Source organism: Siniperca chuatsi, linkage group LG1 (assembly GCF_020085105.1).
Source record: "Siniperca chuatsi isolate FFG_IHB_CAS linkage group LG1, ASM2008510v1, whole genome shotgun sequence".
Lineage (NCBI taxonomy): Eukaryota > Metazoa > Chordata > Actinopteri > Centrarchiformes > Sinipercidae > Siniperca > Siniperca chuatsi.
Genome location: NC_058042.1, coordinates 5,843,396 through 5,870,122, shown reverse-complemented (window position 1 = coordinate 5,870,122; position 26,727 = coordinate 5,843,396). Strand labels below are relative to the sequence as shown.

Sequence of the window (26,727 nt, the reverse complement as noted above, 5' to 3'; positions counted from 1 at the left end):
AAGGTACACATGTATAGGTCCTAATCAGACCTCACTGCCATTGGACCTACTTGAAGAAATAGCCCCTATAAAAACTGTTAATAGTGACACCTGTGGTTCATCCAGAGCACCACAAACCTCATGTAGAATATTTTTTTCAGATTTTGCTTCAGCCATTTGGATGATATTAATATTAAATGTAGTTGGACTTTTTCAGTTTACTCAGGTTACTCTCACTTAACTGCCATGCTCCTTTTATAAATCTTGCCAAAAAGACAGATCACAGAAAACAGAAACGATGCTTTAAGGAATACCTTTACAGTATATCTGCACACCACAGTTGCCAGGTGCAGCATTCCAGTTCTTAACTGAGCATACCAGGACCCTTATCTTATTTCTAAATTATACAGAAATGGTAGGAATATACTATAATAGTAGAAAGTAAGAGAAAATCCTTTCTGTCATACAGTATATACACAAGCATGTGAATGCAAAATATCGTTTGTCTTGGCGTGTGTTTGTGTGAATAATGAGGACAGGCTGCTGATCACAGCATAAAGAACGCGGGGTCTCTGTGTATAAATAATGCAGCACAGTGAGATTTCATTTTCTCCCTGATTGACTCTGAATTGGAAAAGCATCCTGTGGACACTGATGGCAAGGAGTGACATCACACTGAAAGGAAAGCGCAGTGTGAAGATATATCAAATAGATCCATCTAGCCGTCGATTTTCTAAACTGCTCATACTGTTCAGGGTTTGGGGTGGGGGGGTAGGGGGTGGAGGCTATCCCAGCACGCATTGAGCAAGAGGCGGGATATTCCCTGGGTAGGTCGACAGCAATGGTTTACCTAAATATTTGGTAATATGAACGTTTTTACCAAACTGTAGCTGAAAGTCCACCTGAATGAGGAGGTCTAAGATTGGGACCAGTTGAACTGCGGTGCAATTCATCTGCATCATTAATGGTATTCTTGCTCTGTTAACAAGAAAACTGGAGAGATCAAATGCTTCCATGATGTATGAGCAGACAAACACTCAAGCCCAACTTAATGCCATGATTTTTTCCCCCAAGGTAGTCAGTGGAGGCAGGACACTCGGGATATACTTCTTTGCATCTTAGTTGCAGAAGAGGTGGTTGAGCTCTCTTCAGTTGTGCGTAATAGAGGTGTTGTTCACACTTGGTTCCTAGTAACTGAGACCTGACCTGGAACCCGAGTGGATCGGAGCAGAATCCCAGGGAGCGTCATCATCATCCCAGCAGGAAAAAATGTTGAGAAAGATGAGAAAGTGAATTGTTTCGTGCATGTTGGGTTTGGGTAGGTTTTCCACAGGGTTGTTTAAAGATTGTCCAAAATTCTGGACCTGTGAAGACCTGTAGTACATACATCAAAACCATAGATGACAGAGACATAGTTTACTGGAAACAGTTGAACACCTTCACTTTGATGAGGAAAGCATTATACAAATTTACCACAGATTAGAACAACAGTAAACAAGTAAACAAATGTGAAAGCAGACCAGCAGGAGAAGAGGCAGAAAGGACAATTGAACTTGAGTTTGTACTCATCTTGTGAAGATGGTTGACTAGTTTGTTTTGTTTGTCGTCATGTGATGTATATTTTTTGTTTTTGTTTACAAATACAGACTGCTGACTAGTTATTTCTTCTTTAACTAGTAAATACACGTGTATGCTTGTGGTCTGCCCTTTGGCTGTAGTCTTTGTGGTGTCATAACATGCTTTGGACAATACATTTTTCATTTTGTTTTCTGAAGTTTTAAGGGCATTACATAGTGCATATGTTTTACTCTTAAATTGTGGAAAGCACACAGTACATTAAGTCGCAAATATAGATTTTTGGTACAACTCATTTCTGACTGGATAAGCTTGGTGGACAGAAAGGTAAATGTTTTTTCTTAGTGGGTTGGCAGTGGATGCCTAATTTTAATAAAACAAAAATGAGAAGATTTTGAAAAATAACACTCATATTGTTTTATAATGAACTGGTGATTAAAATGGGAATAGAGGAAAGTTTTTAGCATTATCTCACTGATATAACTACTCATATAATTCAGTATGAAAATTATGAACAAAATCCATTTTTGAAATGTTTCATGCAGAGATACATGTAAAGGCTATGAGATGTCCTACATTTAGAGAATCACTTCTCTAAATTTGATGTTATAGCAACGCTTTGTAATAATTATCACTGAAACCAAATACTATTATCTGCTGATCAAAAGGATGTGAATATCTTAGTCCTCACATGAGACGCCCCACAGTCTAAAACAAATATGCCTCAGATTGTATCACTGTGAATCTAATTAGAGAACATGCACTTGTCAAGGATATACAGTGGTGGGATATGAGGTAAATGCGAGGGTGCACAGACCCTTGGCCTCATGGGAAAATGCAGTGTATCCCATTCATTTTAGTTTCCCGTGCGTCAGAGCTGTGGGCTGTTTGGTGGCAGAGCTCTCTGTGTGTTATTAAAAGCTGTGCAGTCTCTCTTTGTCAGAACATACTGGGCCGTGGAGAGAGTCAGAGGAGTGAAACCAGCAGGAACTCAGGTTACACTTATTGACTGTGCTTTCTTAGCAGAAAAACGTAACATTTTGAACAAATTTAATTCAAAAGCAGCTTTATCACTGTAGACTACCAGAAATTTTGGCGGCAACTTCCAGTTCAGAGTCTTTGCTATTTCAGACCGCGCTGGAGCCCCAAAGTTTTTCATCCGCATGCACACACGTGACAGTTTTCTTATTTTCTTTCTAGAATGTATTCATAACTGAAAAGGTGAAAAATAACAAAACTCTACATCATATTCACTAAACATGTGTGGACAAATTGTTTTCGATTTGTTTTACCTACATGAAAGTCTTTAGAAAGAATCCTCAGTGCTGTGTGAAAATAATACCTGTGGAAACTAAACATCATAACAAATGAGGCTAATGATAATAATACACTGGATGGATTATGTGAAAAATATTAATAAATGGAAAGTGAAATTAATGAAATATATTAATTAAATCAGAATCAAAATCTGCTTTATTGGCCAAGTATGTGTACACATACCGGTTTTTCGTTGCTCTCTATGTACATACGCAGAAATTGACATAAATGTGGCTAAAAACAAGGACAAGGTAGACAAACATTAACTATGTGCTATATATATAGTACAAAAAACAACAGTAACATTTGTACAAATGATATATATCAAATATCTACCACTTAATAAGTAGATAATGAAATTAATAAATCAATCTATTTCATTTGCAGTGGTTATACATATCTAATTTTAGCATTTCATTAATTCACAAGAGCTTTTTGTAATTGTTTTGTATATATTTTCAAATGATTTCTGAATAGCAATTCAATTTCCAAACCCAGACCTGCGGTATCTCGCTCTTTCTATCCTCCACCTCATTTAAGAAGATGTTCTGCTCTGGTATAGGGGGGCCCTCACCACTGATTTAAAAAAAAAAAAAAAAAAAAAATTATGTTGTAAGCCTTCACGTGAACACGGTGTCTAGAAATGGTAGCTTACCATCCTCTTTCTGTTCACTAGTTAACTTAATTTGTTGATGTTATTTGACGTGTTGGAGGAAGCTTTCGATACAAGTGCAGTTTGGTGAAAGTATTTTCCATCCACTGGGACCAGATGTTAGGTGGGCTTTTATGCTGACAACGTGTACAATACATATTTGATTTTAGCTAACTTAATCAGTGAAGTCATTTCTATCTCCAGAGGAGCTCTAATACATTTTTCTACATCAAAAATTTTAATCTGCTGGACGAAGTGCCATCAAGTTTCTACCTTATTTCCTGCTTGGAATATTCCAGCTCAACTTTCTCCAAATACTCACTGTTTTCGCTTTAGTGGTTTCATATTTCATTTTAGATACAACACAGTGTGCTACCCATTCCTAGTTACAAATATCAGCTGCAGCAAATGGGCTTCCATAAATATACAACAGCCTGTACACCAAGCTTGGCCATATTTTTCATTGGCGAATTGGCAGTCTCATTGTTTTTATTCGCCGGTAACATATGCACCTCTCACTCTCTGCTTGGTAATGATCTTGAACTTTTCAGCAAAATTGCGTCATTAAACGGTGAGATATTTATCAAAAGGAGAGTGCCTCTGTGGAGAGGAGAGAACTTTTCAGTGGGAGGCAGTTTTTTAAATGTTTGCCAACTCCTGTTTGTCCAGTCCGATGGAGTTATTGGGATACAGGGACCTCAGATGTTCAGCAAACAGCGTTGAGGGAATTAGTGGGTCGGAGATTAAGAGGATGGGGGGGGGGTGATGAAAAAGGTGTGAGATGTTAAGAGATCATTAATGCGTGCATGTGTTCTGGATTAGAAATCATTGATCTCAGATGAAGATGTTGGCTTTGGCTGTCTCTATTACTCTTCTCTTGCTGCTGAAGGGGTTTGGACATTTCATCTTCAATTTCCTATTAAACACCCAGACTAATCATTCTTTCCCCTGCTTTTATATCTTCTCTTTTGATCAAAGTCAACCAGTAGACCAATTTTGTGTCTGGCTGCTTCTCTTTTTCTGTATTTTTTCTTTCTCTCGGCAGCACAGCAGGGCAGTTATTCCGGTTAGTTGTCATTCATATCCGTCTGTTGTGAATACCAAATATGTATTCTTGTCTTTGAAAGGGCAGGCCTCATTGCACCGGTGTACAGAAGCTGCAGTTGACCTGGTTGAGCTGTGTCTTGTGCCTCCCACACAGCAATGCATCCTCGGTGCATTTTGCTGGGGTTGATGCTAAGGTGAAGGTGCATGTCACAGGTGCACATCATTCATTCTGCATATTTTGTTGTGAAGCTGGGTATTGCACCCTGAGTATTATTTGAGTACTGACTGAAGCATCGATTATCAAAAACGGTCGAGTATCCAATGATGGGCTCAATCAGTATTACCACGTCAGATGACTGACTTCTATAGTCTTTATTTGAAACAATGTGACGCAATAAATCCTCTCAGCCCACAGTGGGATTGGCCGCACTGCAAACAGATACACCTTTCTACTTCTGTTGCATTTCTGACAGAGTAGCCGGTCAGTGTTTTTGCTGCCTCCAGTGGTCGATATATGTGATTTCAAATGGAAACCAAAGGTGTCGCCAAATCAACCAGGACTGAAAATTAATTACGAACAATATTTTTGTAGAAAGACACTGTTATATTGTTCAAATTAAGGTAGTGAAAAAAAGAATGTGCAGTGCCCAGTCTGTACAGCACATGTTGTACTGCAGGCGTTTGAGGTTATCGACTTGTAGGCTCTGCCACTTCTGCCTATTCTTTCTTTTCATATTCCTTTGGGCTGGTAGCGGCAGTAAAGAGAACAAAAAACATGGAAAAAAACCTCCCCCAAAACTTTCACAACCTCCCACAAATGAGCATACGCACCCACACACAAACAAGCAGTGGCAACAACAGAAAAGTATACCAAACTGCGGGTCCCACACAATGACCTACGCAAGTACACTTTCCATTTAAATATATGAAGTCAGACCTTCCTTCCTCAGAGCAAATAGTGTTCTCAGCCAGTAAACATTAAGAAATGTGATAATACCTCCCTTAAAGGAAAGTTCATGCTCTTTGCCCAAAGTCGTCCGGACTCCTTCCACCACTGTAAGACAGAAAGATACACACTTGTTGTTGTGTAATTATGCAAAGCTTGGCACCATCCAGGGCTGTGCTGCCCCCTCTCCTCCCTCCTGGTGATGACCAAAATGTCAGCATTTTATCAGGAGGAGTCATATCGCGTGGCCTGCACACATAGTTGCACACAGTCAGACACCTTTTTTTCCCCCCATCATGAATATGGATATTTTCCAGATTTCCCACAAATGGGGTGGATTTGTTTTCTGCTCTCACCCCCAGGCAGGTTTAGTGATGACTTGTCAGTGTACAGGCCGTGCTCAGTTTTTCACAAGATTGTTTCTTTCCTGCTTCATTTCCCGCTCTCGCTGATCTTGTCTTACCATCTGCAGTCATGACGGTCACCAATCACAGAGTTGAAACTTTTGTCTTCAACTTCTTTCTTTCTCCATTTCTGCTCCCCCTGTTGTACATCATTAGTGATTTACATCATCATTTACTTTTTACTTACATAGTCTTCATTTGAACTCAAATAACAAATACAGTACATAATGATAACGCTATTGTGGAATTACATTTTCACATTTTCACTTGAATATGGTCCCGTAAACGCTTCCATAGTGATTTCTTCATGTATAAATTGGAATGGGTTTCCCTAGTTGCTGGACTCAGTGAAGATCAGTACCTTGGACAGAAAAGGACTGCAGACTGTTCCAACACTGTGGCTGCAGTTCAGAGCATTTAGTGCATTTAGTCTGTTTCTAAATCTGAATGCTGATTTTTGTTTTGAAAGATTTAAAAATATTATCCCTTTGAAGACAATTTGCAAAGATGAAGATCGCAAAGAAGATTGCAAAGCTCAATCTGAATCTATTTCTTAGATGCAATGCTATGTGATCAAGGTGTGTTGCACTTATGGGTCTAAATTTCCAGTTATTGTCAGTGAAGAAAGCCTATTTATGCACATTTTTCAACTTAATGTAAACTTTATATGTTTGAACATACCTGTAGCTTGTGTTGTGTGTTTGGAAGTTACTGATTGGGCCTTTAGATGAACTGTATTAGCATAGCTTCATCCAAAAACAAATCCACCTTCCACCAACTCCAAAGCTGTTGGAAGGCAAAATGTTGGAATTGTTTATTCATATTTTGCTCAGTACACACTATTAATGGAAGTTTTAGATTAAAATTAGAAGCTGCAGCCTAATAACAACAAAAAAAAAAAAGTAGCCTTCAGGCTATGAGAACTGTTGGGGGTAACTTGATTGCAATAATGCCTTAACTGGTTACTGTAATCACATTAATTTTCTCAGAAACGCTGTAGTGTAACGAAGTATGGTCCTAATTATCTGTAATTTAGTGCTGAAACAATTTGTCGATTAGTAAATCATTTAGTAAATCAATTAGTTAATCAGTGACACTTTTGATAATCATGGAATCAACCAATCAGTCGATTATTTAACCCATTTATCCACCTAAAATTATTTTGCGGCTTACAGCCTGTCAAATTTGAGAATTGAATTTCTTTGGGTTTTCAACCATTTGTTGGCCAAAACAAGTAACTTAAATACGCCAGCTTTTTTTCTAAAAACGTATAGAGTAAAAGACAATTGATTTAATATGAAAAATAATCAACCTCATTGATTAATGAGCAGAGTAATTTCATTACAATTAGTAATGGATTACTTCCTGTTGAGTAACTTCACCAACACTTCAATAACCGCACTGCTCTAATGTAGCAGCATTACTTTTCTAAATAGTAAATATAAATATACTAAATATATTCTTCGTGGTCTAAGGTGTTATAATTGTAATATCAGCGTGTAAGAAATTCTTTAAATACCTGCATGTATAATTTTTATTCTTTTAAAACAAAAAGTAGAGCAGAAAGTATCTTCCACATTATCCACATTTGGGTGTTTGGGCTCAGGATAAACAGATTTGATATTAATCCCGGAATAGTTTCTGGGCAACAGCCTCCTCTTCTGTGGCTTTTATCTTGATTCACTGTGAGAAAAAGTATCCTAATTGGTATTGATTTTTGTAATTTTCCATCTTACCACCACCCTCTGCTTTATTCTGTCTGGATCCTTTCTAATCATTACTTAGATTCTTTATTATTTCTTCATTTATTTAGTTAAGAGATACGATGGGTAGAATGAATTACAGAACAAACACCAAAAGTGATGGATGAGTTCAACAAACAAAGTGATGAGTTAAAAATGTGTGTGTGTGTGTGTGTGTGTGTGTGTTTTTAGAGCAGGTTGAATATGTGTGTTGATTGATGATGCTTTCACTGACACAGAAAGGTGTTCGTGTTGAAGCTGACCAGAAAGGCCTGGCTGTCCAAGATAAAGGATGCTGACCACAAGTGCTGTCGAAAATATTTAAAGTACAAGTTAAACTGCACATGAAAGAAAGTGGGAAGTTTCAGTAATACCTGGGAGCTAAGGTGTGACTTTTAGGAAACAGAGAGCAGCTATTAAGTGGTGATGTTAGGAAATAGGTTTCTGTACATCTACTGTTATTCATTTTGTATGTTCTGCGAATGTAATCACATTTATTCTTTTTCCATGCTAAATTTGACTGTTGATAAAGTGCATGAAGGATTTCTCTTTCATTGGCCTTAAAACTTAAAAGTAATATCTTATATCTTCACTTTCAACATTACATCCTGGTACAAATGTATGTCTTTGCATGCTAACACTTACATATTTTTCACTTTGCCACTGCTTGCACAGCCATATTTAGTCTATTGTTCCATCCAATATGTCTCTCTGTTTGTATGTAGTATTTTTTGTTATTTATGAGCCATGTCAAAGACAAATTTACATCACTTTGTGACGGACCATACAATTTTTCCTGAATCTGTCACCACCCCGCTATTTATTTTCAGTTCTTGTTACTGCTTAGCAGAGTCCATCCTGAAGCAGGTTAACATGGAGTGAATATGACAGGGTGTAACTACATGCACAGTTTTCCCCTTTATATCTGTTAGACTATGAACTGTGGTTATCATGAGTAGCTGGTGCTGCCATTTCCCTCTTATGTCTAGAAAAAAGGTAATTTATGTTGCTTAAGCTACATGCACGCTTAGATAAATTGTTATAACTTCTGTATATTTACACATAGACACAATTATTTTAGTTTTTCACCAATTGTTCTTTGCTTTGACCAGAAGTCATTTCCAGAACTTCACAGCTATCTATAATAAAACAAGCTGCTTTTAGGTTATTGATATAATAAGAGCATGATTACTCCTATAGGCTGACAGTAGGGCAGATCCTGTTTCCCTCCCATTACACTAACAGTGGTTCATCACCAACAACCATCTGCGCCTTTTTAAAAAGTCAGGGTATTTCTCAGTGAAATCTGGTAAAAAGTAAAAATATGAGCCTTAATCATAGTACTGTATTTCATTAATGAATTCATTTGTTACATCTGTCCACAAATACTGGGTGGTGTTACTGTTTGCAGGGCATTTTTTCCTTTTTTGTTAAAGCGGAAGTCTCTAACAATGCACTGATGCTGCATCTGCACTGCTAGAAATTAAACGAGAACATTACGATTTGGCAGCAACATCATTTAAAGTATGTTTCCAGCCTTTATTATCTCATTATCAGTGCACCAAGTTTCCCCCCTCTGACAAGAGGAAAAACTTTTTCTGATATATTGCCATTTTCATTCAGGTTTATTGCACTCAAAATGCGCATAAAAGCAGAAGGTTCGAAAGGTGTCATTAGGCTTCTTTGTTTTGTTAATGTGCAGGATAATGCTTTGTGCAGAGCTTTGTAACAGGCAACCAATCAGCTGCGGCAACAAGGCTTGTTTTGCTGTATGTATGGTCAGAATATACACATCTTTTGAGTTCATTTCAATTTTATTTATATAGCGCCAATTCATAACAGAAGTTATCTCATTGCACTTTTCCTATAGAGCAGGTCTAGACCATACTCTATAATATTATTTACAGAAACCCAACAAATCCCACCATGAGCAAGCACTTGGCGACAGTGCAAGGAAAAACTTCCTCTAAGAGGCAGTAACCAGACTCGAAGGTGGGCGGAAATGCAAATTCCACCTAGAATTTTTAAATAATAATAATGTAATGGTAGTGGTAATATTAATAAAGTAATAATAATGATAGGAATGATAGTCATAGGAATAATGACAATAATAGTAACAAGGCCGATAACAACAACTGCAGTAGCAGTTGTCGAGCAGGAACACGGGCAGCAGGTGGCCCACAACCACAGATCCAGACTCTGCAGCTCCGGAGGTATAAATACCTGCTGAAAGTGACAGAAGGAGAGAGGGGAGAAACGAGAAAGCACAAAACTACGGGAGAGAGATGATGTTGAGTTAGTAACATGCAGTAATGGGATAAAAATGCATACAGATGGAGAGGAGGAGAGAGGAAAGAGGTGCATCATGGGAAGTCTCCCGGCAGTGTAGGCCTATAGCAGCATAACTAAGGGATGGTTCAGGACTCACCCAAGCCAGCCCTAACTATAAGCTTTATCAAAGAGGAAAGTCTTAAATGTGGAGATGGTGTCTGCCTCCCAAACTCAAACTGGGAACTGATTCCACAGGAGAGGAGCTTGATAGCTGAAGGCTCTGGCTCCAATTCTACTTTTGGAGACTCTAGGAACCACAAGTAACCCTGCATTCTGGGAGCGCAGTGTTCTAATGGGGTAATAAGGTATTATGAGCTCTTTAAGATACGATGGTGCCTGACCATTAAGAGCTTTGTAGGTGAGGAGAAGGATTTTAAATTCTATTCTGGATTTTACAGGGAGCCAGTGCAGAGGAGCTAATATTGGAGAAATATGATCTCTTTTCCTCGTTCTTGTCAGTACACTTGTCACAGCATTCTGGATCAACTGGAGAGTCTTAAGGGACTTATTGGGGCAGCCTGATAATAAGGAATTGCAATAATCCAGCCTAGAAATAACAAATGCATGGACTAGTTTTTCGGCATTATTTTAAGTCAGGATGCCTGATTTTTGCAATGTTACATAGGTGAAAAATGGCAGTCCTTGAAGTTTGTTTCATGTGGGAGTTAAAGGATAAATCCTGATCAAAGATAACTCTGAGGTTCCTTACGGTGGTGCTGGAGGCCAGGGCAATGCCATCTAGAGTAACTATATATTTAGAACGTGTCTCGGAGGTGTTTGGAGCCAAGTACAATAATTTCAGTTTTGTCAGAGTTTAATATCAGAAAATTGCAGGTCATCCAGGTTTTTATGTCCTTAAGGCATGCTTGAAGTTTAGCCAACTGATTAGTTTCATCTGGCTTGATTGATAGAATTGGGTATGATCTGCATAACAATGAAAGTTTAGAGTTTCCCCTCGGGGATCAATAAAGTATTTCTGATTTATGGAGTGTTTCCTAATAATATTGCCTAAAGAAAGCATATCAGAATCAGAAATCAGAATCAGAAATACTTTATTGATCCGCGAGGGGAAACTCTTTCGTTACAGCTGCTCACTATCACGTCAATGCACACAGGAATAGAAGTACTAAGCAAATCAAAATATAATACACTATAATACAGGTAAGATAAATTAAGTACAAAGTGGATATAAGTATAAAAGCTAAAATAAGTGTAAGTACCAACATGGATTTAGAGGTTGATAGGTTGATAAGTATGTATGGTATAATAATACAATGTAATCATATAAGTAATAAGTAGTAGTGCAATAATGAGTACTGTCAAGTGTAACTTAACTTTATAAATAAGGTGAACAGAATTAGTCCAAGCACAGAACCTTGCAGAACTCCGTGACTAACTTTGGTATGCACAGAGGACTCACCGTTAACATGTACAAACAGATCGATCTGATAGATAGGATTAAAACCAGCTTAGTGTGGCTCCTTTAATGCCAATTAAATGTTCCAGTCTCTGTAATAGGATGTGATGGTCAATGATGTCAAATGCAGCACCAAGATCTAACAAGACAAGTACAGAGACAAGTCTATTGTCTGATGCAATTAGAGAGTCATTTATAATTTTCACTAGTGCTCTCCCTGTGCTATGATGCACTCTAAATCCTGGCTGAAAAACCTCAAACTATTGTTATTTAGAAAGTCACACAACTGCGACAAAAGCGACTGCTTTCTCAAGGATCTTAGAGCTATTTTAAAGGACTGTGGGATCTAGCCTGTTAATAAAGACAGATTGATCATATCCAGTAAAGAAGTGCTAATTGAGGGTAAAAGTTCTTTTAGCAGCCTAATTGGAATGGGGTCTAAGAGACTGGTTAAGTATATCGTTGAATTTAGTTGAAGAAGTTCGATAGGAGAAAAGCAGTCTAAATATAGATCAGATTTTACAGCTGTTTATAAGGTTCCTGTGTTTGTAGATAAATCGGTACTAGTTGAGGGCAGGACGTGATGAATTTCTTCTCTAATAGTTAAAATTTTATCATTAAAGATCCTTAAAGATCATTAAAGTCGTTTCTACTGAGGGCTATAGGAATACATGGCTCAATAGAGCTGTGACTCTCTGTCAGCCTGGCTACAGTGATGAAAAGAAACCTGGGGTTGTTTTTATTTTCCTCTATTAATGATGAGTAGCAGGCTGCTCTGGCATTACAGAGGACTTTCCTATATGTTTTAAAACGGTCTTGCCAGACTAAACGAGATTCTTCCAGATGAATGGAACGCCATTTCCATTCAAGTTTGCGCAGTGTTTGCTTTAATGACATCTAGAGTAGGAATTGCCTAGTAGGAATTTGCCTAATGGCGTGTAGTCCAGTAATAGGAGTTCAAAAGTTATTAAATAATGGTCCCATGATGAAGGATTCTGCTGAAAGAATATTAAATGTTCGATTTCAATGCCATATACCAGAACAAGGTCGAGGGTGTGGTTAAAACAGTGAGTGGGTTTATGTACACTCTGACAAAAGCCAGTCGAATCTAGTAATGAGATAAACGCAGTGCTATGGCAATCATTATCAACGTACACATGAATATTAAAATCAGCTACAATAATTACTTTATCTGTTTTAAGGACTAAACTCGATAAAAACTCTGAGAATTCAGATTCAAAATTCAGAATAATCTATTTGTTGTACACTATAACAAATAGAATTGGCAGTCGTGTTTTCCAGGTTGGGTGTGAAAGACTAATAGGCTTGAGTCGAAGATGGCTGCAACTCCACCTCCTCAGCCGGTGCCTTGAGAAATGTGAGTATTAATATGACTGGGCGAAGCGGATTCATTTAGGCTAACATCCTTCATGACACAGCCAGGCTTCAGTAAGACCAAATAAGTCAATATGATACTCGGATATTAAATCGTTCACTAGTACAGCTTTAGATGACAGAGATCTGATGTTTAAGAGTCCACATTTAATTCTCCTATTTTGTTGTGCTATTTGACACCGTCAGTAAGGAGTTTTGGGTGGGTGCTCTGGAAGCGCAGAGAAGCGTGTAGGACTGCAACTCTGCCTCCTGGTCTCAACTCTGAGTTGTCACGGTTTCGGTCCACTAATTAAACTAACTCGGCCAGATTTCTAGATATGAGAGCTGCTCCATCCAAAGTGCGATGAACGCCGTCTTTCCTAATCAGACCAGGTCTTCCCCACAGAATCCGCCAGTTATCTGAGTGAAACTATTAACTAAACTATTAATAAATCAAATTCCGTAATTTAATAAATCAAATTCTGTAATTTAAACGAGTCATTCTGGTGACCCTTATTGATTTATCCACGATTAATCCAACGCAACTTTCACCATCGTTTGTACTTCCCAGATGTATGTTGTGTGGATTACGTCTACTGAGAAAATGACAAGACAAAGACTGTCTTATCCTCATCTTTTAAGTACAGAGAGAAGAAGAGGAGTCAGTCATCTTTTGGTGGCCAGGCCTCCTTCTGTCTCTGAATTCTTTAGAAAGATAACCAACATAATCTGTGGCTGCTCTGGCACCCCATGAAGCATCATCCTGTCGAAATAGAGGGTCAATCTTCTGTCCATGCTTCTCTGTCCAGTGCTGTTAAGGATTGCAGGGTATTAAGAGGGATTCAGCCCACAGAAGGGGCCATGGTATTTACTGAATGAGAGCTGAGGACAGGGATGGAAATGGCTCAAATCTCAACCACATACTGACAGAGAAGCAAAACCAGAGAACAAGAAGTCCCCGATGCCGTGGGGTGAGATGCAGCAGTGGAGGGAAAGATTGTGTGGCTTTGTGCACATGCAGAGAAAAGTGGGATCAATTATTGTTTGGAGACATAAGTAGAAACAGGGAGCAGTCTTCAGCGTTCAAATTCATGTGAATAACATTAACGCAAGGCTTTTGTGTTCAATCCTAAAACCCCCCAAAAAAAAGTAAGACAAAGAGGAATGATGTTTAAAAATTCTGATGCAACCATTCAATTAACTGCAATGTTGTTAATTAAAATAACCAAAACATAATCCAATTAACAGACAGCCTAGATATTTGCTGTTGATTAACCATTATCTAACTTTCATAAGTCATACAGGTGAGAATACTAAAATACTATTTTCATTTCCAGTTTGCTCACATAATTCTTGATGAAGAACTATAATACAGACACGCTCTATGTCCACCACATGTTGAGCTTCAACCCAGGGTTAGGAAATGCTCCTTTAAATGTGTGTGTTTGTGTGTAGGAGTTCCTGTATGTTCTGCTTTCTCTCAGTCTCTCCTGCAGAGTGTCTGATAATGAAGCCAAAGGCCAGTAAATGTCAAATGCTGTGGTCTGACTCCCCCTCCTTTCTTCACTCAGATCCTCCTCCCCTGCAGTGACCTCTGAAGGTTTCATGCTGACTGAAGTCATGCAACGATCACGCCACATCCAACCAGCGCTGCACGGTGGGAGTGTAAAACATACTGTGAGTAAACATACTTATTCACACACACATGTGATACACAGCAACAGTCTTAGCCTGTCACACTTCGCTGTAGTGGTTAATGCTTACACATCGCCGTTCAGCTCCACCCAGGTTCATCAGTATTGCCCAGATTATGATTTTCTGCCTCTGGTTACTAAATCAATCTTCAAAATGCCTCTTCTTTAACCTGTACGTGATGCCTCAGACACAACGTCATATTTTTAGCTACATTAGTGGCGTACGTCTCAAGGTGCAGTCGTCATTTTGTTGCTCGGTTTAGACTTTGGTGAAATATCTCAACAACTATTGGATGGATTACCATCAAATTTGGTACAGACTCTCATCATCCACGAGGATGAATCCTAATGACTTGTTAAAATTTCCACTTGTCCAACGCGCCAGCACATGGATGATATCTCTTAAACTAATGACGTTATTCCTGTCAACCTTTGAAATGATGCTAACATAGCTAGTCATGCTAAATACATACTGAAATTTAGCTACTCCTACAGCCTTTCCCAAGGTGGTAGTGCTTCTGTGGCTCCGTAACTTTGCCTCTGTTAAAGTCTTGGACAAAATCTTGACCAAATCAGTGTGCATTTTTAAATATATAATATGCATATGTTTTCATTGGATGTTTCCTGAAATAACATGACATGACATATGCAACTTACAAATGTCATCCATTTGTAAGTTGCACATGAAGAAAGGTCAGGCTCATCAAAAACATGATGATTCATCCTCTGTGGACCATACTACAAATTTTATAATCTGATGTCGCCTGTCAAAAGTGAATCAGTATCAGTGTGGGTAAGACAGAACGTCAGACTTAATAATAGTATTTTAAATAATTGTCAAACTACTTAAGTCACATGAGCCCCACCTTCTGTTTGTAGAATATCTAACAAAATTAGAATGTATTAGCCCACTTTTTGTAACTATGACAACCATGTAGATTTGAGAGCAGACTGAAATTTAGCCTGAAAGCTGCAAGAGGGTTTGTTCCCTATAGGTCAGTCTGCTAGGGACTCTGCAGCACTCTTCACACTGTTTCCTGCTGGGCAGCAGATTGTCTGTAAACCAGGCCACAGCATTTGGCACAGGGCTGGAAGGGAGGCAGCCCCAGATTGTGGTGGGTGCTGGTAGATGCCAGGAATACCAATGGGTCGTTGAACAGTGTGGGGCGGCCTACAGTTACAGTGTTGACCTACCTGTCTCATTAGGAGCTGAGAAACAGGAAGAATAACATGCCACAAAGGTTGCTTCCTCTGCAGTTTGTGACTGACTGTACTTGTGCATGAAACAGCACGTTTATAATAGAACAATCTCTTTCAAGAGACGGCTATTTGTCAGGTTACAGCATATACAGCAAGCACAAATAGGCTTCAAATTTATCATGTACTTTCTCTACTTTTCCTCCTTCTCTTCAATTTTTATTCTTAACTCCACCATATCGGAGACACATTTTTAATTTGAAAATTCCTTGCTTATTTTCATATAATTGAAATTATCTCAGGGAAATGGATGCCAGCCTTTTCATAATGGAAAACAGACATTCTTCCTCAGGCTTCCTTTGCATGATATCCAAAATTCAAGACTGGAAGCAAGTGCATTGCAACCCCCATCTATCCAGGGTTAATTGACTCTTAGAATCCATTTCCAGTACTCGTTTTTCTCTGTTGCCTGAGCCGTATCAATATCACTTCATTATTCCAGCAAACAAAACAGCCGTTCCAAACATAACAAACCACATAATAATTTCTGAACCCTCGCTGCTGGTAAGAACTCTGTCTAGACTATAGTGTACAGTGAGGTGCCATTAGTTTCCAGAGGGTGTTCTCCATCTGCTCACCCAGATAAAACATTCAATTTAATTTGTGTTGCAAGTCGAGCCGCACTCCCATTCTGCTCTGCCTGTGTGAGAGCTACAAGAAGCAAAGACAAGAGCAGGATGTTGGAAACAAAAGCCCAATGGGAGTTTTACCAGTCTGCCTTGGCTAACCCACTGAACATAATTAACTACCTGCATCAAATACACCTCCCAGACACTAGTAAAGTACAGGCGCTGTGGTAAATATTCTGGAGAATGTGCACTAATCTTTTGGCAAACAAAAACCATCAGAGCACAATATAAAGGAGAGAAATCATTCATCTAAGCAGTGCTTCCACATGAACATTTCTCACCTACCATAACATTTTTCTGGAAGGCCTCCATATGTAGCAGTTCCCACTGAGATCCCCCGGCTCTCCTCTTATGAAAATGTGTCTTTTAATTAAACTAGTTTGATGGGACGCATCGGGCTCAGGGGTCGACGCCAGTGATGATCAATGTTTGCCAAGGAACAGAGCTGCGGCACAAGAGCGAGGGCGGAGCTTTCAGAACTCTTTTCCTCTTCAGGCCTGCCTGTTATCTTTCAGCCCCACTTATGGGTACATCTATCCATCTCTGTGTGTATACGTGTGTGTGTGTGTGTGTGTGTGTGTGTGTGTGTGTGGGAGGTGATGATGGTAGTGTTTGGTGCACAGACGGTGTGGTTCCATTTCTACGGCCCATTGTCCTCCATCAGGCACAACGGGATGTTATCAGGCTTAGCCAGGCTCAACCCCCTACAATGCTTCATTACCTGTGTGTGTGTGTGTGTGTGTGTGTGTATTCATTCTCATCCCACAATGCTTCATTACATGTCTCTCCCAGGGCTCCCTTAACATTTCTTCCTGTCTCATTACCCAGTGAGTGTCATGTTATCTGTTCTAGTCATATTTACCGAGCAGACCTTTGCCTTCTCAGAAGCACACACACACACACACACACACACACACACACACACACAGCTGTCATGTTTGTTAGCTGCATAATCCTGACATCAGTACTCATAATGAATAATTACTTAGTGTTTAATCAGTATGTGTGTGCACACATGAGACCACATGGAGATACATACTATATGTATGTAATATCTACAAAGTATTGTATTTTAAAGAATCTGGATCAGTGAAAGGTATTTTTTGTCATATCTATAATTTAAAAAAATAATATGCTAATAATGTCTAATGTTCATTTAAAGTGCATAAAACATGGCATATAGCATATTTAAAGTATATAACTTATGAAAGAAATCAAGTAAAATTCAAGTTTTTGATGTTCTATAGTCATCATTTTAGTGCAAATGTGAAAAAATAGCCCAAGAGAAAAAACACGTACACCTAAAGGTTATTTTCTCCAAACAGTTCCTCACTACAGTGGTTAATATCTTGTGGTTTTTGTTAGTGGTAGGCAAAATGCAAGTGTCATTGCTGAGTAAACAAACTGTATTACGTGTTAGTAAGCTTTAGAGGTGCTGGTTTAGAGGCGCGGATTTTGTAACCAGAACATTGTACTGGACTGGAGGCAGAAGTGTCGGAGGCAGTGAAGATGTTTCTGTGATTTGGGTGAACTGATCCTTTAACTCTTTTCTTTTTTCACCTGTAGGTCGTAAGTCTCTTTGCATTTAGTAGAAATTACTCTACATCTCCTCATTCTAATGCCGACGCACGGAAGTAACAGTCTCTTCAGGAAATTAAGACCTCTGCAGTGAGGTGGTTCAGGCTGGATGCTGGATGTCACGGTCTGCTTTGTTCACATCCAAGTATTCAAAGTCAGTCAGCGCGAGAGCCGATGAATATGATGGCAGGGCTGGGGGCTGCAGCCCGTCACGTCTAATACGAATCTGTCAGGTTATCATAGAAAGTCTATTGATCATCCATATCTGGCCCAGATTAAGAATTTCACAGCACAGTCGATGGAAAATGAATCACAAAAACACAGAGAAATACTGGGACACAGGGAGTTGGGGGAATGTATAATTAGATGTAATTATTCAGCGTTATGCAATCTGTTTTTTTTTTTTTTTAGTTATTTCAAGGAGCTGTGTGTCATACTGGTGTAACATAAGCTTAATGTTTAAATGAGAAACAGCATCCATTTAGGTCTGCTTTTACATAATACAGAATATTTTAACTTCAGCTTTCGACTCAAATATGAACTTAAGCTTTGCAACTGGAAATTTAAAGACGTCTACTTTACAGTCTGTATTAATGGTGGAAGATATTAGATGTGTTGTTTTCAAATGAAACAAAAGTTGGAAATAAAAACAGATTCTGAGGGATTTTTCTGTTAGAACATGTCTTTTCTCATAACCAGCCTCTGGGGGGACAACAGAGCCTCGAGCTTTTGAACAGCTGATTGTGAATGCCTGTTTTTTTAATAAAGGCCAGCTGCCTGCTCAACTTATTATCCGCAGTCTCTATACACAGTGATAAACAAGCACATTAGAGGCCAGCGCATCTGCTGACACCTCGTGATATGCAAGGTCTTTTCAAGAATTCATTTATGTCTAGTATTTTTTCTAAATGGGCCTGGCACTTGTGGATGCTGTGCCTCTGGGCTGCGTTCCCTCTCCAATTAAAATCTGTTTGCCTAATTGATAAATGTTATTGCTTAATATGTTGTGACAGAAAATTAATGGTGCTGGTCATAGCGGGTGTGTGAAGGTCGTGGTGGAGGCTAACGGTTGATGGTTTAATTGGTTTTTTACTTGGCTCTCAAGTCGTTTCTAGCCAGACAAAGCATCCTAAAACCACCCTGATGGCCAATTCTGGCACACTTACTGGCACTTTAATCAGGATCCAGTCCACCAAATTACCTAAAAGACTGTCCTGCTGCCTTTAGATTAGTTAAAGAGAAAAGCCTTCCCTGGATACTCTCATAGTGTTTATATACGGTATCAGTCATCTGATGTTCAAGGGTACCAAGGGTTACTTTGTGATGAATGTTGCAATTCTGTCAATTTTATTGATTTCCCGCATTAACCAGAAGAAACCCTGGAGAGAAGCCATGAACTCATGTTCAGGTGTGTGTGTTTTTCACGTGTAGGACGTGGAGACAGTGATAGTGGAGCAATAGTGCAGACAGACAAAGTTAGCAACCAGAAGAAAGTGTAAGATCCAATAGCTAATGAGCCAGATACTGTATTTATTTCAGAAGTTGGAGACAACAAGAGCGAAAAGGAGAAAGCGGGAGACTTAAGATTTGTCAGGTGGACAGAAACACAACTCCAAATGAATGCTAATGTCACTGTCTGTGTACTGGATGTGTAAATAGGCAACTGTTTGCTAACATGTTATATACATAGCCAACACTGTATCGCAGACATGTTAGCTATGGCTATCAGCTCATTTTTATGCTTTTCTGTGATTAAAGGCTTGGCTCCAGGCTACATTTCAGACCTCTTAACCCTTAGGTGATTCTCCTCTTAACCAGAGTCTGTCTCATTTCAAAAGGTGACTGAGCACCACTGTATTTTTTCTTAGTAAAATCTATTTTCACTACTTTTTATTCTTTACAGTTTTACAAACTTTAAAAAAAAAAATTTAATTGCTTTATGATGGCCTTTAAAGCACTTTGTTAGTGGTTTTAAAAAAAGTACTATATACAACGCAGTGATAATTACTCGCCATCAAACAGGAAATATCTAGACATGACGTGACACATTTGTCCATTTATCTACTGGAAAAAGTAAACTATATAGCAAACGTCCTCACTTGGGTGTTTCAAAACAGTATGTTAATGCACACACTGCTTTACAGTTCTCTGTGTATCTTTATTAGATCTCTCACAGCTCCGTCTCATCTTTCTCCACCTTATTCATCCTTTTAGGAGCTCTATGAAAAATTCATACTTGGGGATGGTGAACAGCCCACTCGTATTTAAAAGAAATCATACATTTTCACATCTATTGGTATATTCAGACTACCTCTTTAGATCTAAATCTGCACTTTACAAAGAGGAGGGAAAAGTTCCATCAGTGGTGGAATAAAGGTCCAAGTAGGCAATTCATTCATATGCTGGTACAGGCTTCTCCTACAACACAATGTGAACATCAATACAATGCCTTTTAGCTATGCTAACTACCCTTTTACCATTAGCAGAAAACAATATTCCTGTTACTTTTAGTGTCTCTACCTGCTTTCCAAATTTCACAGTTGCTTGCACACGGAATAAGGTAATTCATATTTGTAATTGTTATTGATTTCGTCCATGCTTTAAATATGGTGTAACATCCAACAATAATGCATTTTAATCAAATCAAACTTAACATCAGCAAAATAGACAAGCAGGGAGGGTCACCAGGTCATATAAATACACACGCGTGCACCACGACACCGGGTTAAATAAACAGTTAGCTGCCCCATCTGACCGCAGGTCAATAGTGGCGGTGTGGCTCACCTTGTCACTGGCTCAGCTACACTCTTTAATTACACACCCATTGATTGGTCAGGATGTCGATAAGGCATTTAAGCAGCTTAATCCTCGTTGTATTAACATGAGCAATATGCACATAGTTTATGTATTAATTCTCAGCCTGAGGTGGGCCACTTGTATTTGTTGCCTCTTGCATTTCAATCCAGCTGCCCAGGGTTTTCAAGAAATGCCAGTAGAATGAGGAGAAATTGATCGATTTGACGGCTGGTGGCAGGAGGAGAAGGAAGTGGTGGTGCTGATGGAGGAGGAGTGGGGATGTGGGTTGCTGAAGTTACTTTCTGTTTTGCTGAACTGATGCCAAACTGCTGTCTCTTTTCTGTTGCTCTAACCCCAAAAAAATCATTCAGGGAGAGTAAGACATCTCTTAAAGTTAAATTAGAGCTGATTGAAAAAGCAATTTTCATTTGTGTGCTGTTAAGTCCATTCATGCATGGATGCTATCTGTATCCCCCTCTCCCCCCCGCCCGAATCTATACAGTAGATGAGAGTTGTTGCTGAGGGAGTCACTCCATCACCTCCGTGGCAACCTCCAAGGTTCCAGCCCATGAATGGTAAGCACCTTTGGGTGGAGCCGACCCTGGCCGAGGGGAGCAGGGGCCGGGATGGACAGGGAGCACAGGGCCACCGCTTACCATGACCGGGACAGACAAAGTGGAGAGAACAGAGCACTTGCTTTACAGCTGACTGACAGCAGGTTAATTGATTGAACCCTCCCCAGTGCTGCTCACTGGAGAGCGTTTCCCCCTCTATCTCAATTCACCATCTAAGACAAAGACATTCATACTGATCTTTGGCAAGCAGATGCTCATGGAAATGCACTAGGACTGATGACATAATAGTTCCTGTATAATATTAAAAGTGTGTATTCTCTAGTGTGTTTGTGCTACATTCGTTGCAGAGAATCAGTTGTTGATCTCAACAACAAACCTGTAGTAGATATCAGACTTCCACCTTTAGATGTTATTTTAACTGGAAAAAAACATTTTCTCGCTTTGCATATTGCAGAACATTATTAAAACTTCAGATGTTTATTCAACATTTTAGTAGTTATCACACTCTGTGGGAAAATAAGTTATTTTGATGTAGTTGTGCAGCTTTCACTTTTTTTGACAATGTAGCTTCAATAGTATTGTTGAACCTACTCCTGTTGGCAGCACAGCAGTGCTCCATCATGCATCAAAAGTTGTCGGGGCGGCTGTGGCTTAGAGGTAGCGTGGGTCGTCCACTAATCGGACGGTCAGCGGTTCAATCCCAGCTTCCCCCAGCCCACGCGTCAAAGTGTCCTTGGGCAAGATACCCCAAGTTGCTCCAGAGGGCTGTGCCTTCGGTGTGTGAATAAGTTGTTTGTTTTTTTTCTTTGGACTGGCAGTTGGCACGTGCCATCAGTGTGTAAATTGGGTGAATGTGATATGTAATGCAAGGCCCTTTGAGTAGTCAGAAGCCTAGAAAGGCGCTATACAAGTACAGTCCATTTTACCATTCAAAAGGATATACTTATCAGTATGTTACAGATAAAAATAAAAACATGAAAGACCTTTCCAGGCCTATATCCTGATGCTGGGAATGGCTTTCATTTCTGAGGCTCAGAAACATTGCTTTCACTTAAGCTGCCGGTGGATGGTGTGATGGCGAGCCGTTTGGTCTTCTCCCATGATTGTGCCATATATCTATCGGAAATTTTTTCCATTACCCTGGAAGCACGACTCATTGACCTGCGACCCTGTGGTTCAACTGACAATCATCATCACACCTTGAAGTCAAATACTCTCAGCAAATAATGTAAACAACTAAAATATTTATTAACTGAAGATTTTTTTTTTTTTTTTACAGCAAACTGTTATCACGACACAGTCTTCAAGTCAAATGACACTTAACCCTTTGAGTACAATTAGGTTGGCCACTCTGAGCGGGAGAATTAACAATGAACGGACCTGGGGGGGATTCCTCTGCCGTGGTCCTCTATCAAAAACATGAACAAGCACATCAGGATCTAGAAAGTCCAAAACTGCTTATTTTAAAAAGTCAGACATTAAAGGAGAAAAACAATGGCTTGCTTTTTTTTTTTTTAGTAGGAACTGAATCAAGAACAACATTGTCATTTTCAGCATTAGATTTTTTTTTTTTTTTTTATACATGTGTACATAGTTCTATTTTGTCTGGTTCTCATGTAGAGATTTTTCAGTTCATACAGACATGTGTTGAAAAAAAAAGTTGTGTGAAGTGGATAGTCTGTCCAAGCTCCTCGTCTGTTTGCAAAGACGCCTGGAACATGCTGGTCTACGCTCATTCTGATTTCCAAAATCTGCTTCTATACACACAGGCTAATCAAATCGATAATGTTGTAAAACAGTGAAAAGACATTGAACTATGGCAGATACTAAAAGGGTTAAGGCAAGAATAGAAAAATAAAGAAATAGTAAAAACAATAGAAATGTTGCTTCTCTGTCATACTCGACTTGCAACGCTCAGAAACTAAGAAGCTGTAGTGAGAATTATTCACATAGTCTTACTCTCTTTACAGAATCCTGCACTTTACACTGTATTTACAGAAAAACAGAGCCTATCCCACATAAAGAAAGTAGTCCACTAAAATTAACACATTATTCATGAACACAATGATTATTAAAAAACTGTATAATTTTATCATATCGTCGGTATGTAAAAACATTTACACACAGACTTGCAAATAGTGTTTTACAGTAGTCATTATATTTCATATTGAATCAATCAACAGAGCAATCTGAAAACCTTGTTTTCAGTGATCTTTTGTACAAATGTCTGCTTTCGATTGCTGTGTTAAACTTTGATGGGTACAGATACCATTTATCACTTGTTTTTCTTTTGTATGTGTATTTTGTGCACAGTTGACAATTTCAGTTTTACAAGAGGCATTGTGATAATGGAGGAGAGTACACAGAGAAATGCTCAGGTGAGACGCAAACAGATGTGGTGGGGGGGGGAAAGACAAGGACATTGTGACTGAGAGGTCAGTGGCGGCACACCTCGCTGCACGCCGCTGTCCCCTCCAGAGGAGGAAAAAGCGGAACAGCGCGCTCTGTGCACTTTCCCTGCGCTTTCTGTGAGGGAGCAGAAACACGACCAGACAAGAACTAGTTTGACATTAAATAGAGGAAGGTCAGCGGGAGGGAGATGGCGGAGACATTTACTTTCAACTCCAAAGACCAAGGTCACCACTGACGCCGGTTCCAATTCCAAAAATAAAACTTTCAAAATCTCTGCTGTATTGCTCTTAAAACAAGACATTTTTTTGGCCCAGACTGTTGGCATATCGACGTGTGGGTGCACAAATGACACAACTGATCTCAGCTGAGGTTTACTGATGACAAGATTATTCCTTTGGAGAGATCCTCGACTGGAGAGAACAATCATGATATTGAACGATAACACGCAAGAAGCGACTCTACACTCGTGTTAAGTCAAATCAATTTTCATTTAAGTAGCCATATATCACAAATTTGTCTCAAGGGGCTTTGCAATCTGTGCAGTATATGACACCCTCTATACTTAGACCCTCAATTTGGATAAGGAAAAACTCTCAAAAGCTCTCATTGGATACCGTTCATCTCCCGTCTCAGACTTATCTCCAAGGTGCTATACAAGTATGTTGTAGCGAGTGGGATGGTTCAGGAAAAAGTCAAGACGAGTCTCTGAGCCACGTGAATTACATGTTGAGATGGGCACGAGCATGGATTTGACGGTTTTTGTCTCAGATCTCAAAAATTTGTCTGGGACAGGAAAATCACAGTAAAAGTCGTGCAGTCTACACTAGGCTAACCCTGACCTTGATGGGTAATACCAGAATTTTTCGGATTTACTTCTCTGCACAAAAAAGGAACTTTGGCAAAACCAAATGAAAGTTTCATTTTCACTGTGAAGGAGTATCTCAATCTTTGGAAACAATTTTTCATTCTGAGACAGCAAATGAATTCTCCTGAAGGAGGAAAATGAGTCCTGATATCTGCAACTACGCTGACAGTGTGCAGAAAAGCAAGAGGAAGAAGAAAGTGTAGACCTTGACCATTGGTACCAGCTTTGAAAAGAAACAGTTATCCTTCTACTGAAATTATTTTACTTGCCCAAAATTAATAGTTTTATTACTGAATAACTATTTAAACTGACCAAAAGGTGCACCTGGCATGTCAGGTTTCTGCTGTTATCAAGGAATAATTCATGGCCACAACACGTAGTTTGCATTTAAAAGTCAAAACTTTGAGACTGTGTTAGAAATTCCCTCCCTTCCTGTGGAAAAAAAAAAGAGTGATGGACAAACAGAATGATAACGACGACACTTGAGGGAAACATTAGCACTCTCGAGACGAGCTGGAGGATAATGGAGAGAGGTGTGGAGGAGAGGACAGGTCAGGAGACCAGAGCAGCGTCAGAGCTGTTAATGTGTGAACTGTAGCAGGAAAAGCACCAGACTCTCCTGCCTTAATAAGTCTGGCCATCTGTAAACAGATTCGACACTTGGTGACCTCCTGGCATACTCAAATCCAGGCCTGCGTGACAGGGCTTTAATTATCACCGCTCTCTCTTTGTCTTTTTTTATGTCTTTCTGCCACTCTCTGTGTGCGCCATATGGTTCAGACCTGAGGAGCCCTGGGAGACGCCAGAGAAGTCCGACCCACCATGGGCTCTGCCGATTTAATCAACAGCTACGGCTGGTGCTTGTTCTGGCCTACGGGCATCTGTGCACCTTCACACTGCTTTCGATATCATGACTGTTGTTATACGTAGCTATCTGGCAGTCAACCTCATCAGAAAAGAGACATTGAGGCTGAGGACAGACAACAGCTATGTCCTAATTCAGAGCCTGGATCCTCCGAAGGATGTGGCTCATGTAAAGGACCTGAAGACTGAAAGCCAGGGTATACATGAAATGAACTACTTTGTACAAAGTGTCGTCCGACTACTTCTAATGGCAAAAGTGTCGGCTGTTGGGAACATCTCTGCCATCATAGAGAGGGGTGAGAGACAATGAATTGCACAAATGGAGATTCAAACCCTGCATGCTTTCTCATCTCACCTCCACACACCTGGCCAATCACTGCTTGAAGTGGGCGTGCTTGTCAGATTGTCTGTTTCAGAAAGTTCTAAAAAAAAAATTGTCAGATGCCCCCCCAACTCAAACACTGGAAAGGAATGAAGGGAGGGGATTTCAGACGCGGTTACTTGATTATTTTTGGTTACCACAATAATATATGTTTTATGACGACTTCCTGTGTGATCAAGCAATAGTGAGTCTACCTTTAGGCAACATAGACAGCTCACCTCAACATCTGTCCAGCTGTGAATCCTTTTCTTAATGACAACTGATAACACTCAGCTGCTAGTCTCTGGTTGGGGGTTCGAGACGTAATGCTAAACAGGTTTCCTCAAGACATGTGGTGAAATGGAAACAACACAAAGACACGTACACAACACAGTGACTGTGGTGAGAGCGGCTATGGCCTTAGTCTCCGCCTGAGCCACACACACAGACACACACTCACTCACTATTTGTTGACAGAGTTACGGCATAAAAGCACAGCCTTAACACCCCAGTCTGTCCAGTGTGTGTTTGTATTTTCTGTGCACACGCTGGCATGCACGTGTGTGCGTTTTATGAATCCAAGGGGAGAGTCGTAAGATGAAGGAGGGGGGCGTGGCAGTCCCGCAGTGAAAGGAGGAGAGGAGCAGTGAGGAAAGGAGGACAGGAGGAGGAGAGCTTTAATTGTTCTGAAGGCAGTCGAGATCCACCGAGCAGCAAACATTCCCATTCTGAGCAACACAGCATGAAAAGACAGGAAAGAAGATATAGAAAGTATTAAACATACTGTAGTGTATTATAATATGCTGTACATGTAATGACATGTCATGTCATGTAATAGCATGAATCAGAGCCCGGCTGGTCCAAATCACTCAAATTATAGACTTACTACAGAGGGAACGTGAGATGTTAACA

The 26,727-nt window shown here is 39.7% G+C and overlaps 1 protein-coding gene and 1 long non-coding RNA gene across 17 annotated transcripts in view; one reads left to right on the top strand and one right to left on the bottom strand.

The window, feature by feature from the left end:
* The window catches only part of LOC122883571 (protein kinase C-binding protein NELL1-like), a 279,566-nt gene that overhangs the window by 15,043 nt on the left and 237,796 nt on the right, over positions 1-26,727 (bottom strand). For 2 of the 5 annotated variants that reach the window (XM_044212837.1, XM_044212581.1), the window contains one exon: positions 22,538-26,543. The exons of 1 other annotated variant lie outside the window; for it this stretch is intronic. In XM_044212837.1, coding sequence (XP_044068772.1) covers positions 26,493-26,543 — 51 coding nt within the window. In that variant the 3' untranslated portion in view covers positions 22,538-26,492. Of the gene's footprint in view, positions 1-745; positions 5,625-22,537; positions 26,544-26,727 lie in introns of those variants that run through there. 2 more of the 5 variants (XM_044212754.1, XM_044212493.1) reach the window with 2 other exon arrangements.
* Positions 1-26,727, top strand: part of LOC122883889 — a 90,240-nt gene that overhangs the window by 29,097 nt on the left and 34,416 nt on the right. For 6 of the 12 annotated variants that reach the window (XR_006379794.1, XR_006379818.1, XR_006379768.1 and 3 more), the window contains one exon: positions 14,356-14,461. This is a non-coding gene — a long non-coding RNA (uncharacterized LOC122883889). Of the gene's footprint in view, positions 1-12,712; positions 12,789-14,355; positions 14,462-21,240; positions 22,843-26,727 lie in introns of those variants that run through there. The other 6 variants (XR_006379797.1, XR_006379773.1, XR_006379811.1 and 3 more) reach the window with 5 other exon arrangements.